The sequence below is a fragment of the Pongo abelii genome, chromosome 12 (assembly GCF_028885655.2).
Source record: "Pongo abelii isolate AG06213 chromosome 12, NHGRI_mPonAbe1-v2.0_pri, whole genome shotgun sequence".
Lineage (NCBI taxonomy): Eukaryota > Metazoa > Chordata > Mammalia > Primates > Hominidae > Pongo > Pongo abelii.
Window position 1 is genome coordinate 63250310 of NC_071997.2, and position 14748 is coordinate 63265057.

Here is a 14748-nt window from a genome sequence, read left to right on the forward strand (position 1 = left end):
AATGTCTACCATGGCTTTATATGCTTCTTTAGCCCAATGTAGAGGGGCCTACAGATATAACTCTGTAGTTCATGCCCGCAGGGTACTGGTGTAATGCCCAGAAAAGTTTAGAGGTGTTATAAGGTGATGGGTAGAAAAGGGAGGAGGTAACAGCTAGAGAGGCATTGAAAGATCAGTCCTGGTTGGAGTAAGAGAATGTCTCTTGATAAAGCCCTCCAGGCAGGCTTGAATGGGTCCAGGTTTTCTTAGGGGTAGATGGAATTGCATCTGAGCCACTCTGCCTGGTGGAGCTTTATAATGCAAATGGGGCACTCCAGCAATGGGCCTTATATTGCTGCCAAGGCTCTGACATGACATAGATGGGAGGGCTGTAGAGTCAGAACACCTTACATACAAATACCAATACAGGACTCAGAGCTGTGGGCAGTCTTGGAAGGAAATGAAGTGGGTTATTATTGTTACTGTGTTCATGAGGATCAAGATTACATTATGGCCCCAGATGGAGAGGAAGTAAAAGCTAAGGGACCATAAGTCCATTCCCAGAGGAGTGCAGGCCTGGGATCTAGCAGCCCTGCAGATATCTGGATTGTCTGTTGGGCTACACACCCCAAGTTCTGCACAAGGTTGTGACCTCACAGCTCTGGGCACACCAGCATTGAGAATTGTTTGTCAGCACAGCTGGTCTGCCTTCTCAGGATGTAAATTATTATCTACCCATATGTGTCGTTATTTGTAGTAATCACAAAGTAATACACATTAGTATAAAAACCTGGGAAATACAGAGAAGTATATAAAAAAGGAATTAAAATCCTTGATAATCTCAACTTCCAGTGGTAAAATTAGTGTCTTGGGAAATACTATTTCAGAATTTTTCCATGCGTATTACTTTTAACATAATTGAGATTACATATAATTCTGTGGCATTTGGCATTTATCTCTATCTGAAGTTAATAGGGTAGTTTTAGGCAGTACAAGGAAATAAAATGAAGCTAATGGGGTTCAGCGTTCTTGCAAAGTATTTTCTCCTCTCAATAAATCCACACCCAAAACAATTCTTGACTGTTGACATTTATAGAACTTACAAATTATCTTCTAAGCAAAGCATTAGCTTTTTAAGATTTTGTAATCCTGAGGTCAGAATAACTGCAGCACTTAAAACAGCTATAACTTGCTAAGAATACGAATATTTGCAAAGCTTTGTTTTCACTTGGTAGAGGATAATTCAGGATTCATGTGCAAGGTATGTGTCTCCTGACACACGAACCCTTGTGGCAGTATACAAATTTGGAATAATTTTACCTTTGGAATTGGAACTGAGTGGCAAGTCTACCAAAATGGCTAAAGCCTTCCACACACTCATGGCCACAGGTTATGGCAAATGCTGATTGCTCTTAAAGGACACAAATTTACAGAGAAACTCAGAGGAGAGGTGGGAAGGAGACCTTGGGCACACACTTGGGCCACTAAAGTGCTGTGGGATGCATGCTGGCTGCCAGAGCTGAATTGCATGGGGGACAGAGCCACCAGGAGCACTTTCTTCCTTTCCCTCAGCAGTACCCAACTCCTGTCAATGGATGTTGAACAAATATTTAAAGAATGTCAGTTTGAAGGGACACAGACTATTAGCCTGCCTGGGGTTCCAGGAGTATGGCCTGTTTCTGAGTTAATCATCTTCTCTTCCATTATTCTACTGAAATGGCAGAGGAGCAGTATTGCATGGGGAAGGGCAGCGTCCACCTGCTGGTCACCTTACATGAAAGCTGAGCCATGGGGTGCAGAAATAGAGAGGGATGCCAACTTCCCCCCACAGGACAGCAGGACTAGGGGAAAGGTGGGTTTCAGAGAAGTTCACAAGCAAATCTCTCCCAGCCATGCATAAAACAAATGCAGCGCATGCCTGGAGTCCTCGTGGAGCTCACGATTTTCACGTGGAGTCAATTTCAAACTTGGTAGAGCAGGGGAAACATCAGGGATGACTGTCCACCAGGGACTGGTGCAGCTAACTTTGGACCGTGTCAACTCGCCCCCAGAATAAACTTTTTTACTCCCAACTGAAAACCTTGCCACCTAGTTACCTCTGGTGGCAACTTCCCTTTTGTCCCCCAACCATTCTAGATTATGGCAGTAAATTTCAACGTATCTGTATTTTTCTAGAACTGAAAGATGGGAACATCCATTAACACAGTCTCTGCAGGAGCCACTTCAAAAATCAGTGGGCAAAGACCAGAGTTCTGTCTGAAAGAGGGCCAAAGGCGAAACACCACCAGATACACAAAATGCTCCTGAAGTTCAAGAAAAAGGGCCACTCGGGGAATGAGGAGAGGTGCCTTAACTGTGGTCACACAGCCAGCTGCAGACACTGACACTCTAATGCCTGGGGTTCTTCCTACCCTGGTCGGGGGCTTTTTCTCTTGATCTTAGGTTCAAGTCTGGACTTCTCTACTAATGTGTCCTGTGACCTTGGGCAAGGAGTTAAAATCCCTCTGAGTGGTGATTATCTTTCTGCAAAATGAGGGGGCTCTGTTGAAATCAGCATCTCTGAATCAGGCACACATCTGTCACCTGGGCATTTGGAGTCAGTGGTCCCAGGGATCTTTGGGGATCTGTGTCTTGGAGGCAATGTAGAGAAGCAGTCTAAAGCCTTTGGAGTCCGACTGCCCAGGTTCAAGTCCTTTCCACCCCTGCCAACTGCGCGAACTTGGGCACTTCATCTCTCTGAGTTCATCAGCAAAATGGGGATTCAAATAACTCCTCCCTCATTGGGCTGCGGTGATGATGAAATGAGATAACACAGGAGGGTGCTTGGTCCAGCACCAGGTGCGGAGTAGGTACTCAACAATCAGTAGTTGCTATCACTTGGAGGAAGCTCCCTGGTGATTCTGATGGGCATCCCCATGAAGAACATGAGACTATACGCTCCTTTACGTTTCTTCATTCTGAGTTACACAAAATGACATTTCATCACCTTCACATGATATAAAATCCCTAGGGATGTATCAAGATTGCGTTAAGTACCTTTGACCAACATATGGCAAGATTCTGACCCATGACAAAGGAAACAATAGGCTTTTGTTTGGGAAGTTTATGTTCTCCTGCCCTCGATCTTCCCTCCCCATCTACACTTTAATGATCTCCTTAGGGTGCCCACAGCAGCCCTGGAGCCCAGGGGTTTTCTAACAAGAAGTTTAGTTTCTGGAAAATTGGGCATGTTTTTGAAAACAACACCCTCTGGAACGTCTACGTTTGAATGAGTGTTGTCTCTCTTCCCCCTAGGAAGTTGAGCCCCCTCCTCAGAACTCCTAGAACTGTCTTCCTGACTGATGTTCAGTTTGGGGAAATATGTTCAAATGGGACAAAGCTTTATCCTTTGAGAGTGTGCAAAAGTAAACCAGAGCCATGCCTGGTGAATAGGATTGAAAATCAAGTTGAGAAATAAAATTTTGCATCAAAAAATAAAGTGTGCCTATAATATAATGAATCTGATTTCTCACATGGCCTATAAACTCAATTTTAGTGAGTTTGTTAAAAATCAGTTTCTTTTGTTTATAGTCATACCTCATGCATCTCCATGCAACACTAGGATAGTCTAGCATGTTTTTCATTATTGCATTAGTAAAACGTCCATTTTTAATTTACAGTGCATAAAATGGATCATTTCTCAGCTCATACTCCAGTGTCTCCTTTTTAGCATTTGAATCTCTCTGAAAGTGGATCTCCAGTTGAAAGTGGATCTTTTCTTGGCATAGGACACTGAATACTAAAGGAGGAAAAAGTGCAGCCAGAGTAAATACAGTTTGTGTGAAGATTTCCAAGATATTTTCTTGGCCAGCAGAGTTCAGCCTGGTGACTGAGGAACTAACCAAATGTTAAACTTAAGATGTATTCTAGACCTCAATAATTGGCAAGAATTTAAAAATTAAGTTTCAAATCAATTTTGTGGGTTCTTTTCTGATTACGTCAGGGACATATGATCCCAGAGAACTTAGAAAACACAGATAGATGGAAAGAAGAAAGTAAAAATTAATAGTGGTTTCATTCAGAGGTGACGGCTGTTAACATTTTGATGAATAACTTTCCAGTCTCTGTCTGCATATAAATATGTGTGTTTAAAAAACAAAAATAGTATCAGTGTATTGTTCTGTAACATTTTTTTTGAGATGGCGTCTCGCTCTGTCGCCCAGGCTGGAGTGCAGTGGCGCTATCTCGGCTCACTGCAAGCTCTGCCTCCTGGGTTCACACCATTCTCCTGCCTCAGCCTCCTGAGTAGCTGGGACTACAGGTGTGCACCACCATGCCTGGCTAATTTTTTTCTATTTGTAGTGGAGACGGGGTTTCACCGTGTTAGCCAGGATGGTCTCCATCTCCTGACCTCGTGATCCACCCGCCTCGGCCTCCCAAAGTGCTGGGATTACAGGTGTGAGCCACTGTGCCCGGCCTGTTTTGTAACTTATTTATTTTTTTGCCATATTATTAACATTCCCCACTCCCCACATCAGTAATTATTCTTCTACAACATTGTTTAATTATTTAGGGGTGAAGTATAACTTATCTAACAGATTACCTATTGTCAGACATTTAGGTTGTTACCATTTAGATGTTTTTCTTTTCCCTCTCTCCCTCATTCCCTTTGTTCTTTCCATTTTTTCTTTTGCTATTATAAACAATACTGTGATGAATATCCTTGTGGTCAAGTCTTTGTAAACATTCCCAGTCACCTTCTTTTGATGAAGCTGAAATTGAAATTCTGGGTCAAAATGTATAAAAGCAGTTGACTCATTTAAAAAATTGCCTTCCTAACGATTTAATGGTCTCTCACTGATGATGAATGAAAACACCTGTTTTCCAAGACTGCGCATTGTAGTTTTGTTAATCTTTGTTAGTCTGACAAAGTAAAAATGGCAATTGATTATTTCAATTTGCATTTTCTTGGTTATATGAAACATTTTCTATATGCTTATTAATCATTATTTTCTTAAAGATTTCCTTTGCATATCTTTTACTCACCGATATATTCACCTTTTTTTTTTTTTAACTGATTTTAGGAATTGTCTTTATACTAAGTTTATTGACCCTATGTTTGTTATATATCCTGTTTTTCCAGTTTTGTTTCCTGTTTCTTTTATTGTAGTAGGGTTTAACAAGAGAACTTAAAAATATGCGCTCAAACATTCAAATTTTTCTTTCATGGTATGCTCCTTCATGTTTAAAACATCCTTCCCACCTGGAAGATTATATAAATTTTTTTGTTTCCTTCTAGAATTTTTACAGCTTCATGTCCCATTAAAAGTTCTCCTTCATCTGGAATTTGTTTGGATGAAAGGTGTGAGATTAAAAATGAACTTAATTGTTTTTCCAAGTGGTTAGCTAGTTGTCTCAACTCATTTTTTGAATAACCCACTCTTTCCCTATAGATTCGAAAGGCTGCCGGATTTTATACTAAATTCACCTAAGTGGTTCTGTTTATGGGCTTTGTTCCAAAGCTCAGTTCACCTATTGTGGTGTGATCATACATTGTTCCAATTACTGCAGCTTTTTTGTACATCTTAAAATCGGCTAGGGTGAGTTTCCACATTTTTCTTGGCTATTCTTGTGTGTTTATTCTTCCATATAAACTTCAGAATCATTTTGTTAACTTAAAAAGTCCCCTTGGAATTTTCATTTGGATTGTAATAAAAGTAGATATTAATATGAAGACAATTGATATCTTTACAATACTCAGTTACTGCTCCATTTAATAACAGTGATGATAATACGGTAGTACCAGCAGCCAATACTGACTGACTCTTAACTGTGCGTCAGGCCCCATTTTAAGCCCTGTCTGCCACATTTAAACCTCATAACAATCCAAGACATAGTATGGCTATTATTGCCATACTCATTTTACAGAGAGAGAAACTGAGGCATGGAGATGTTAAATAAGACATCCCAGTCACACAGCTAGATACGACAGAGCCAGGACTCTTTTTCCCTGGTGGTCTGGCTCCAGAGCTTGTAACTATGCCATGAGTCTATGGCTTTCCAATTCTTCACACTTGCTTTATATCCCTCAGAAAGTTTTGTGACTTTCATCATATATGTCTTTACAAATTTGATTAAATTAGTTCTTGTTACATTTTATTTGTCTGCCTGTCAATGATAGACTGGATAAAGAAAATGTGGTACATATACACCATGGAATACTATGCAGCCATAGAAAAGAATGAGATCATGTCCTCTGCAGGAACATGGTTAGAGCTAGAGGCCATTATCCTTAGCAAACTAATGCAGGAAGAGAAAACCAAATACCGCATGCTCTCACTTGTAAGTGGGAGCTAAATGACGAGAACACATGGACACAGAAGGGAATAACACACACTGGGGCCTACTAGAGGGTGGAGGGTGAGAGGAGACAGAAGATTAGGAAAAATAACTAATGGGTACTAGGCTTAATACCTGGGTGATGAAACAACCTGTACAACAAATCCCCATGACACAAGTTTACTTATGTAAGAAACCTGCACTTGTACCGCTGAACTTAAAATGAAAGTTAAATTAAAAAATTTATTTGTTGTTGCTATATTTTTCTTGTGATATTTTCTTTTTTTTTTTTATTTTTTATTTTATTTTATTTTATTTTATTTATTATTATTATTATTATTATTATACTTTAGGCTCTATGGTACATGTGCGCAACGTGCAGGTAAGTTACATATGTATACATGTGCCATGCTGGTGCGCTGCACCCACCAACTCGTCATCTAGCATTAGGTATATCTCCCAATGCTATCCCTCCCCACTCCCCCCACCCCACAACAGTCCCCGAAGTGTGATGTTCCCCTTCCTGTGTCCATGTGTTCTCATTGTTCAATTCCCACCTATGAGTCTTGTGATATTTTCTAATGGTTGTTGCTGAACACTGGCAAAGCTACTGATTGTTATAAGCAAGGTATTTATTTTGAAGTCATCCAACTTAATTACCCTCTCGGTAGCCTAGTAGTTCTGTTCACTCTCTAGTTTTCCAGGAAGACACAAGCATTATTTTAGAGCAATGACGTTTGGCTGCTTTTCCTGTATTTATATTTATTATCAGATTTCTGGTGTTATTATAATGTTCATGGCATTGTCTAATATGGTAGTCACTAGCCATATGTGGCTATTTACATTTAAGTTAATAAAAATTAAATGAAATTACTAATTCAGTTCCTCAATTGCACTAGCCACATTTCAAATGCCCAGCAGCCACATGTGGCTTGTGGCTACCATCGTAGAACATTTCCATCATTACAGAAAGTTCTATTGGACAGTGCTGCTAGAACTTTCAGATCAATATTAGATAATAGTGGTGAAATGGATTGTCCTGCTTTTTTTCTTCTGAACTTTAAAGTGAATTCCTCTACACAGTGATTTATTATTAGAATGATGTTGAGTTTTGAATTCAAATACATAGATACATTTTTATGTTAAAGAAGTCTTATCCTATTCCTAGTTTACTGGAAATATTTTTTTAAAATTAGGAACAGATAATGAATTTTAATATCTTCTTGGCATCAGTAACTTTTGCTATATGAGGAACAAATTCCCCCTCTGTCTTCAAAATTGTCTTAGCTATCTTGGTCCTTTTTAAATACATTGCTGGATTTTGTTTGCCAATATTTGATTTAGATGTTTATCATTAGTGAGCTTGGTCTCAAATATTCTCTACTTTTAGTGCCTTTGTCCAGTTTTTTTTTTAAAACCAAGATTATGTTATTATCATAGAATGAATTTATATGCTTTTTCTTGGCTGGGTGTGGTGGCCCACACCTGTAATTCCAGCATTTTGGGAGGCTGAGGTGGGTAGATAGCTTGAGCCCAGGAGTTAGAGACCAGCCTGGGCAACATGGTGAAACCTCGTCTCTACAAAAAATACAAAAATTAGCCAGGTGTGGTGGCTCACATCTGTGGTCCTAGCTACTCAGGAAGCTAAGGTGGGAGGATCGCTTGAGCCTGGGAGGCAGAGGTTACAGTGAGCAGACATTGTGCCACTGCACTCCAGCCTGGGCGACAGAGCCAGACCCTGTCTCAAAAAAACCAAAAAAACAAAAAACAAAAAAACCCAAAACATTTTCTTTATATCTTTCCTCTGGAACAGTACATATCTGATATGGGTCATTTGTCCCTTAAAACTTGGTAAAACTTGGCTGAAAAAAATCTGGATGTGGTGCTTTGGTTCGGGGCGGGGGATGAAATTTCCTCAAATTCCCTTCTCGTTCATATATTTCCTGTTCATCTGTGTCTAATCACACTGTTTAATCCATCCATGAAGTTTTATTTCAGTGAATAAACTTTTTCAAATCTAGAATTTATACTCAGTTCTTCTGCAAATCTGCTTTTGATGAGTATTCTTTCCCCTGTGATCTGTTTGATCTCTTCACACATTTTAAACACGTTTATTTTCCATTCTCTTTCAAATTTGCTCTCTGATCCTCCCTTCTTGCTTGTCCTGTTTGTTTCATTCATCTTGACATGGTTTGTCATTTTGTGCCATCAGCCCACCTTTAGGGGGCTGTTTGCTGCAGGCATGCTGTGGGGTTGGGCTATGTGGAAGACTCCCACAGGGTGAAGGTGCATGGCCTCTGTAGGGCCACAGAGATCAGGGAGGTCACGGACACATTTTGGGGCTAGTTTCTTGACTTGGTGCTTCTGTATCACATGGGTGGTGTAACATCATTACACCTGTGGATTTTCATCCCCTGCCTGCTTCCTTGCCCAATTAAATGCTTGGTGTAGCCTGCTGGAGCCTGATTTCTGCAGGGGGCTCTGCTTTTATGTGATGCCTTGGCACAGACCTGAGATCTGGTGTCCTGTATTGGCATCAGCATTGGGGTCACAGCCTGCAGCCTGGCCTGGAGCCCCTGTGACTTTGTTTCTTACTTAGGTTTTTATTCCCATTTTGTTTCCTATACTTGGAGATTCCCACTTCTTTCCTTTGAGTGAGGCCACACAATATAATTTTAAAAATCATATTTTATCCAGATTTTTGGATCTATTTTGTTGACCACAAATCTAGAAACTGTCTTCGATTTCTAAGTGGTTGATTTTTTAAGCAAATGCAAGGAAATTGGGAGAGAAGCATGTATTAACCTATCTTCTGGTTATGCTTATCATCTAAGAATGTGTCTAAACAATTTCTACTTTTGGCATTAATATATTGGCATTTTATCCATGTCTTAGCATGATCAATTTGCAAAGTTGTTCACAGTCATTTAAAAAAGTATTATATGCCCTACCTATATCTTTAGAGCATAAAGATATGTGCTCTATATCTTTAATTTTTAAATTAAGTTTTAAGACTTGAAAAATCATATTAATATCTCCCACTATCCATATCATTTTTAATTTGTTCTTTTGACAGATTTTGCTTCATATAGCTTGCTATTGCATTATTTGCTGAAGATCCTGAGGTCTCCCTCATGTTTGAAGTGGCTAGAGCCACACAGCCTTAGCTTCATTATTGGGCCTTCAGTTAAGTCTTTCTCATTAATAATGGCACTTATGTTCTCTTGTTGTCACAAAATTCAATGCAGCACTTAGGAAAAAAAATCTTGAAAAAAGAAATATGTGATATAAAAATAAAAACAGATAACATTTTAAAACTTGGGGTATAGAGGTGGGGAAGGAAAATGGGAAAGGTAAAGGAATCTAAGTGTATTTTATTTTACAGGGAGGAATCAGTAGAAACTATGACTTTTGTAAAGTTGACAGAAAAATGTAGATCTAAATATGCTGCATTTAAAAATTTGTTCATCTTTTCTTCCTCCACAGGTTCTTGTTCATATTATTTTCTGCATGGAAATGAACAGGTGAATTACTAACTAAAGGCCAAGTGTTTTCCTCAAACGCTATTTTTCCCCTTAGAATATTTTTAATAGCTGTATGCTTGAGTTTTGGGGTGTTGCTTGCAGCATAGAATACGATCAAATCACTGCCTTCATCTTCTCCAAACTGTTAGTATTGTGCTAAAGGCACGGGTTTGTGATTTAAGCCAAATCCCTACCCCAACAACCTCCATTTCTTTTTGAATATGAATGAGGTGACAAGCCTGTGCATATGTTTGCAACTATATATTAGGAAAGGAAGAAAGGAGAGAGAGGATGGACTGGTTTCCCAAGAAAGAAATAAAATTTCACAGAGAAGTTGGAAAATAGGCCTTTGAGTACTCACTTTACAAATCCATAGTGAGTTTGCATTTCATCTTCTTCCTATTATTATTTGGATGGGGTCTCACTCTGTCACCCAGGCTGGAGTGCAGTGGCATGATCTCAGTTCACTGCAACCTCTGCCTCCTGGCCTCAAGTGATCCTCCAGCCTCAGGCTCCAGAGTAGCTGGGGACCACAGGTATGCACCACCACACCCAGTTAATTTTTTGTATTTTTGGTAGAGACAAGGTTTCACCATGTTGCCCAGGCTGGTCTCGAACTCCTGAGCTCAGGCCATACACCCACCTCAGCCTCCCAAAGTGCTGGGATTACAGGCGTGAGCCACCGTGACTGGCCTCATCTTATTTAATACAGCATCTTGTGTAACCTTTGAGCGATGGCACATAGGGTAGATTCTCTCTCTCCCCAGCCCACTTCCATGTATCTTCAGAGAGCTTGGGTCTGAAAGCCTGCTTGTCTGGGGAGTCTTCTTTGGAAGGTATTGATGTCTTTGAGTTAAACCTTCAGGAGTTTCTGATGTTAGACTTGGGATTTTGGTTAAAGAGAAAAGAGGGACTTAAGCGACATCACAATTGAAAGGGAGAAAAAAGAAAGAACTCTGCTAGGGGCGCACGTCCAACTTTCACACTGTGACTACTCAGGGATATTTCAGAATGTTTTCAAATAGCACGTACTTTTTGGATCTGTGAGAGCATTTCCAAATATTAAGAAAACTAACTGAATGTTTCTAATGTTTGGAATTACTCCAAGGCCAGGAATTCCAGATGTTTGTGAGGAAGCCACAGCATGTGTCTGTTTAACTACTAAAGTGGGTTTTATGATGTCAAGAAGGAAATATCCATAGCCCTTCATTCTTCTTTAAAAACAAGATAACCTCCTTCAAAAGGCTATCAGGAGCTGGGCGTGGTGGCTCACACCTGTAATCCCAGCACTTTGGGAGGCCGAGGCGGGTGGATCATCTGAGGTCAGGAGTTTGAGACCAGCCTGGCCAGCATGATGAAACCCGTCTCTACTAAAAATACAAAAAATTAGCTGGGTGTAGTGATGCACACCTGTAATCCTAGCTACTCAGGAGGCTGAGGCAGGAGAATCGCTTCAACTTGGGAGGTGGAGGTTGCAGTGAGCCGAAATCGTGCCATTGCACTCCAGCCTGGACAACAGAAGCAAAACTCAGTCTCAAAAAAAAAAAAAAAAATAGGCTATCAGGAGGAGAAAACTAGTGTGAGTGATTAGTCAACAAATGTGTGTCCACTTGTCCACCTTGCTCTCTTTACCTCTCAGGGCTGTCATAGCAAAAAGATGTGAAGCATTTAGAAGGTACATAGCATTACAGAAAATGCAGTATATTATGACAGTTATCACTGCAGATGTGGAATAAATAATTATCTGTGTGATGGATGCCAGATGCAAATCATAACCAGTGCTTCTGGCATCTGTCCATCATATAATCATCTTCCCCATCTCTCCTGGTCAACCACATGAATCACGTACATCTTTAAATTAGGAACTTGACTGCTACAAATGTCTTATGAAGAAGCCAATGTTATGATACTTCATTTTTTCTCATGAAATGCACTAGTTTTACTTCCATATTCCTGTATTTCATGCAAGATATTCACCATGATGAGAGTTTCTTGGCTACTCCACGCAAGAACCATCCAGATTGAAAAAAGCTGCAGAATCTACATGTGCAAGCCTAATGGTTTGGTTTTCGGTTTATTCAAGATTAATGCATTTAGACCATTCCTTTTTCACACTTACCCTTAAGAGTCCCAATACTTTGTTATAGAGGCTCACGTTTCCCCAGCCCTAATTAACCAACACCAGCACTCCCACCTGAGAGTGAGCCACTTGGTAGATGGCAGGGGACAAGGAAACCAGTGCCCCACTGCTTCCTGAGGGCTGCTGCAGGGCTGGGGCTTGTGGCTCTGTGTTTTGTGGAGGACGGGGACTTAAGTCCAGCCTTGCTCTGCTTACCAAGCTGGAAACCCATGGGGTTGTGCCCACCTAAGTGGTGCCTTTTCTGACTGGAACCACTGTAAGGGCTCACTATGCCCTTGCTGGGGGTCTTTCCAGGAAATAAGACTTTTCTGCTGGTTTCATGTGTGTGGCCTTGCTGGAAGACAAGGGTGGGAATTCCCTTCCCTGAAGCCAGTTGTTGAAGAAACCCTCTGCAAGGACTTACTGAGTGTGACCGAGTCATTGATCTTGAAGCTGCAGAGGACCCTGTCCACGTTGCGGGCGTGTCGGAAGCCGTTTCCTCTCACGACAACTTGAAATGACTCTGAAATAAAGAATAATGACAAGACTCATTACTTGACCAATAACCTTAAGCTTCCCATCTGCCCTGATTTATAGCATTTGTTCACTATTTCACCAGGCTTAAAATATTCAAAAATTAATTTAGGTTGAACACCAAAAGCAACCGGGTGGGTTCCTTTCACTACTTACCAGTGCATCCTTACTAGGTGTCCCGAGGAGGGCCTATCACTTCTTATTTGAATTCCCACCCTTTTACCTTTGGGCTTACTGGTCCTCCTAATGCAGAACACCTTCCTCCCTCCTCTCTGTCCATTCAAATCTTAGCCAGTTTTCAAATCCAGGCAGTTTGAAAATCTGTGATCTCAGTAGCCAGAGGGAGGCACAGGGGAGGGGTCCTCCACTTCCTCTTTAATCAACTCACCTCCTCTGTGTCTGTTTTGCACATTGTACTCCCCTGAAAGGATTTCTTAAGAGCCCAGGGTGCCTACATTTTAGAAAGTCACTGCCTTAGGGCATTCACAGCTAGTCCTGAACAATGTAGGACTGTCATTATGTATGGTCTGGTGGTGTTTTCTTGTCTTTTCTCCCCCAGCTGGAGAAACATTCCTTTAGGTCAGGAGTTGTTTGATACCACTATGGCACTCCTATCTCTACTGGGCACACAGTAGCAGTATGTAGGCTAGGTAGGAATAACTGTACTTAGGAATGAATCAAAGTCTTTCTTAGCAGTGGTCAGTTGCCAAGCACTACCTACTTGGATTGATATCAGCCCCTCAGTGTAGTACTCATTTGTCTCTGCATAGAAGAGATCATATATCTTGCTGGCCTGCATATTAATTTCTCATTGGCATAATGTATGTTTGATTAATGCACATGAATAAAATCATTATTAAGGAAAAACAACTATCCTTTACAATAGTCCTACCATGGAAAAAACCCAATAATTAGTTGGCTAAATGCTTGGGAATATTTGCTTAAGTTTGTTGGTATCTAATGGTCAGTGTTCCACTTTATTTCACTTTTATCATCCTTTTGTATCTAAAAATTGGGGCTTGGGATAATGCTATGTGGCATATCACAAGAGAAATAGACTAAAGGTCAGAGGAAAAAATGCAATGTTTGTGAATATGGATCTTACACAGTACATTGCCATCTAAATGTAGACTTTTTGTTGGAGGAACAATGAAATTAGAGAATTAGTATACGGGACTCTCAAAGTTTAATAAATGTCATGAGTATATGCCACCTTCAGTCCCAGGAAACTAATTTAGAGGTCATGTTTGCCAAGACAATAATAACTAATGCTAATTGCTCCCTCAATGTGAGTCAGGCCCTCTGTGAAATATTGTACATGTCTGATGTCATTTAAACCTCACCACAGCCTGGGGAGGTACAGATGAGAAAAACTGATCTTAGTGAAGTTAAGTAATTTGTCCAGATCACACAGCTGGTAACTGTCAGAATCAGAACTGGAATGGAGGTCTGTTAGGCATCAAATGTCATGCCCTTAGAACTCAGCCATTAGCTCCTGAACCACCATGTGAAAAGGGGGACTCACTGCCTTCTGACAGATGAGTCATTTAGGAGTTGAAGTTGTGATTTTTTTTTTAAAGCTTATTTCATTTTAATTTTAGGCAGGTTTGCTCATTTTGCAAAAAAGTGGAACAGGCCTGGATGTAAAGCAAGAAACTGAAATTTAAGTAAAAGAATGCAGAGACACTTCATGTGCCACAAGGAGTACAAGTTAGAAAAGAATGCTTTTTAGAAGTGTAAGAGACCTTCACAGTAAGGAAATGGAGACTGTGACATTTTGAATGACTTGCCCAGAGTCATGTCATTAGTAAAGCAGAAAAACTGGGACTCATATCCAAAAGTTAAGGTGATGAGCCTATGGTTTTTTCAAGAGCATAAGTCCTATGACTAGGAAGGATTTATACATACACGTTGACGCAAATGCACAATTGCTACATGTAGAAAGATGGGCTTAGTAGTTTTCTCTAGATGTCTGTCAGGCATCTGACAGATTCCTCAGTTGGCTCAATAAGCAGTTTAGTACGTGTCAAGCATTTGTAGAAGAATCTTCTCTTATTTGCTCAGTTAAGCCTATAGAAACCTATTTCTGTGTCCATTTTGAATGCCAGACATACAGACATCTGTTGTTTGACGTTTTTGCTGATTCCAAATGTTTTCTGCCTCACTGCTGTGCCTACTTCTCTTGTTTCCTCAAAGATCAGCAGAGGAAGAGAAGACTGTGGAAATGCAGGCCACATGCCAAACTCTATTCTCTAACACCATGTTCTAACGTTA

At 40.4% G+C, this 14748-nt stretch overlaps 1 protein-coding gene across 7 annotated transcripts in view; it reads right to left on the reverse strand.

Moving 5' to 3' along the window:
- The window catches only part of ANTXR1 (ANTXR cell adhesion molecule 1), a 237480-nt gene that overhangs the window by 135194 nt on the left and 87538 nt on the right, over positions 1-14748 (reverse strand). For all 7 annotated transcript variants that reach the window (XM_024242099.3, XM_054548115.2, XM_054548119.2 and 4 more), the window contains one exon: positions 12365-12463. In XM_024242099.3, coding sequence (XP_024097867.2) covers positions 12365-12463 — 99 coding nt within the window. The remainder of the gene's footprint in view (positions 1-12364; positions 12464-14748) is intronic.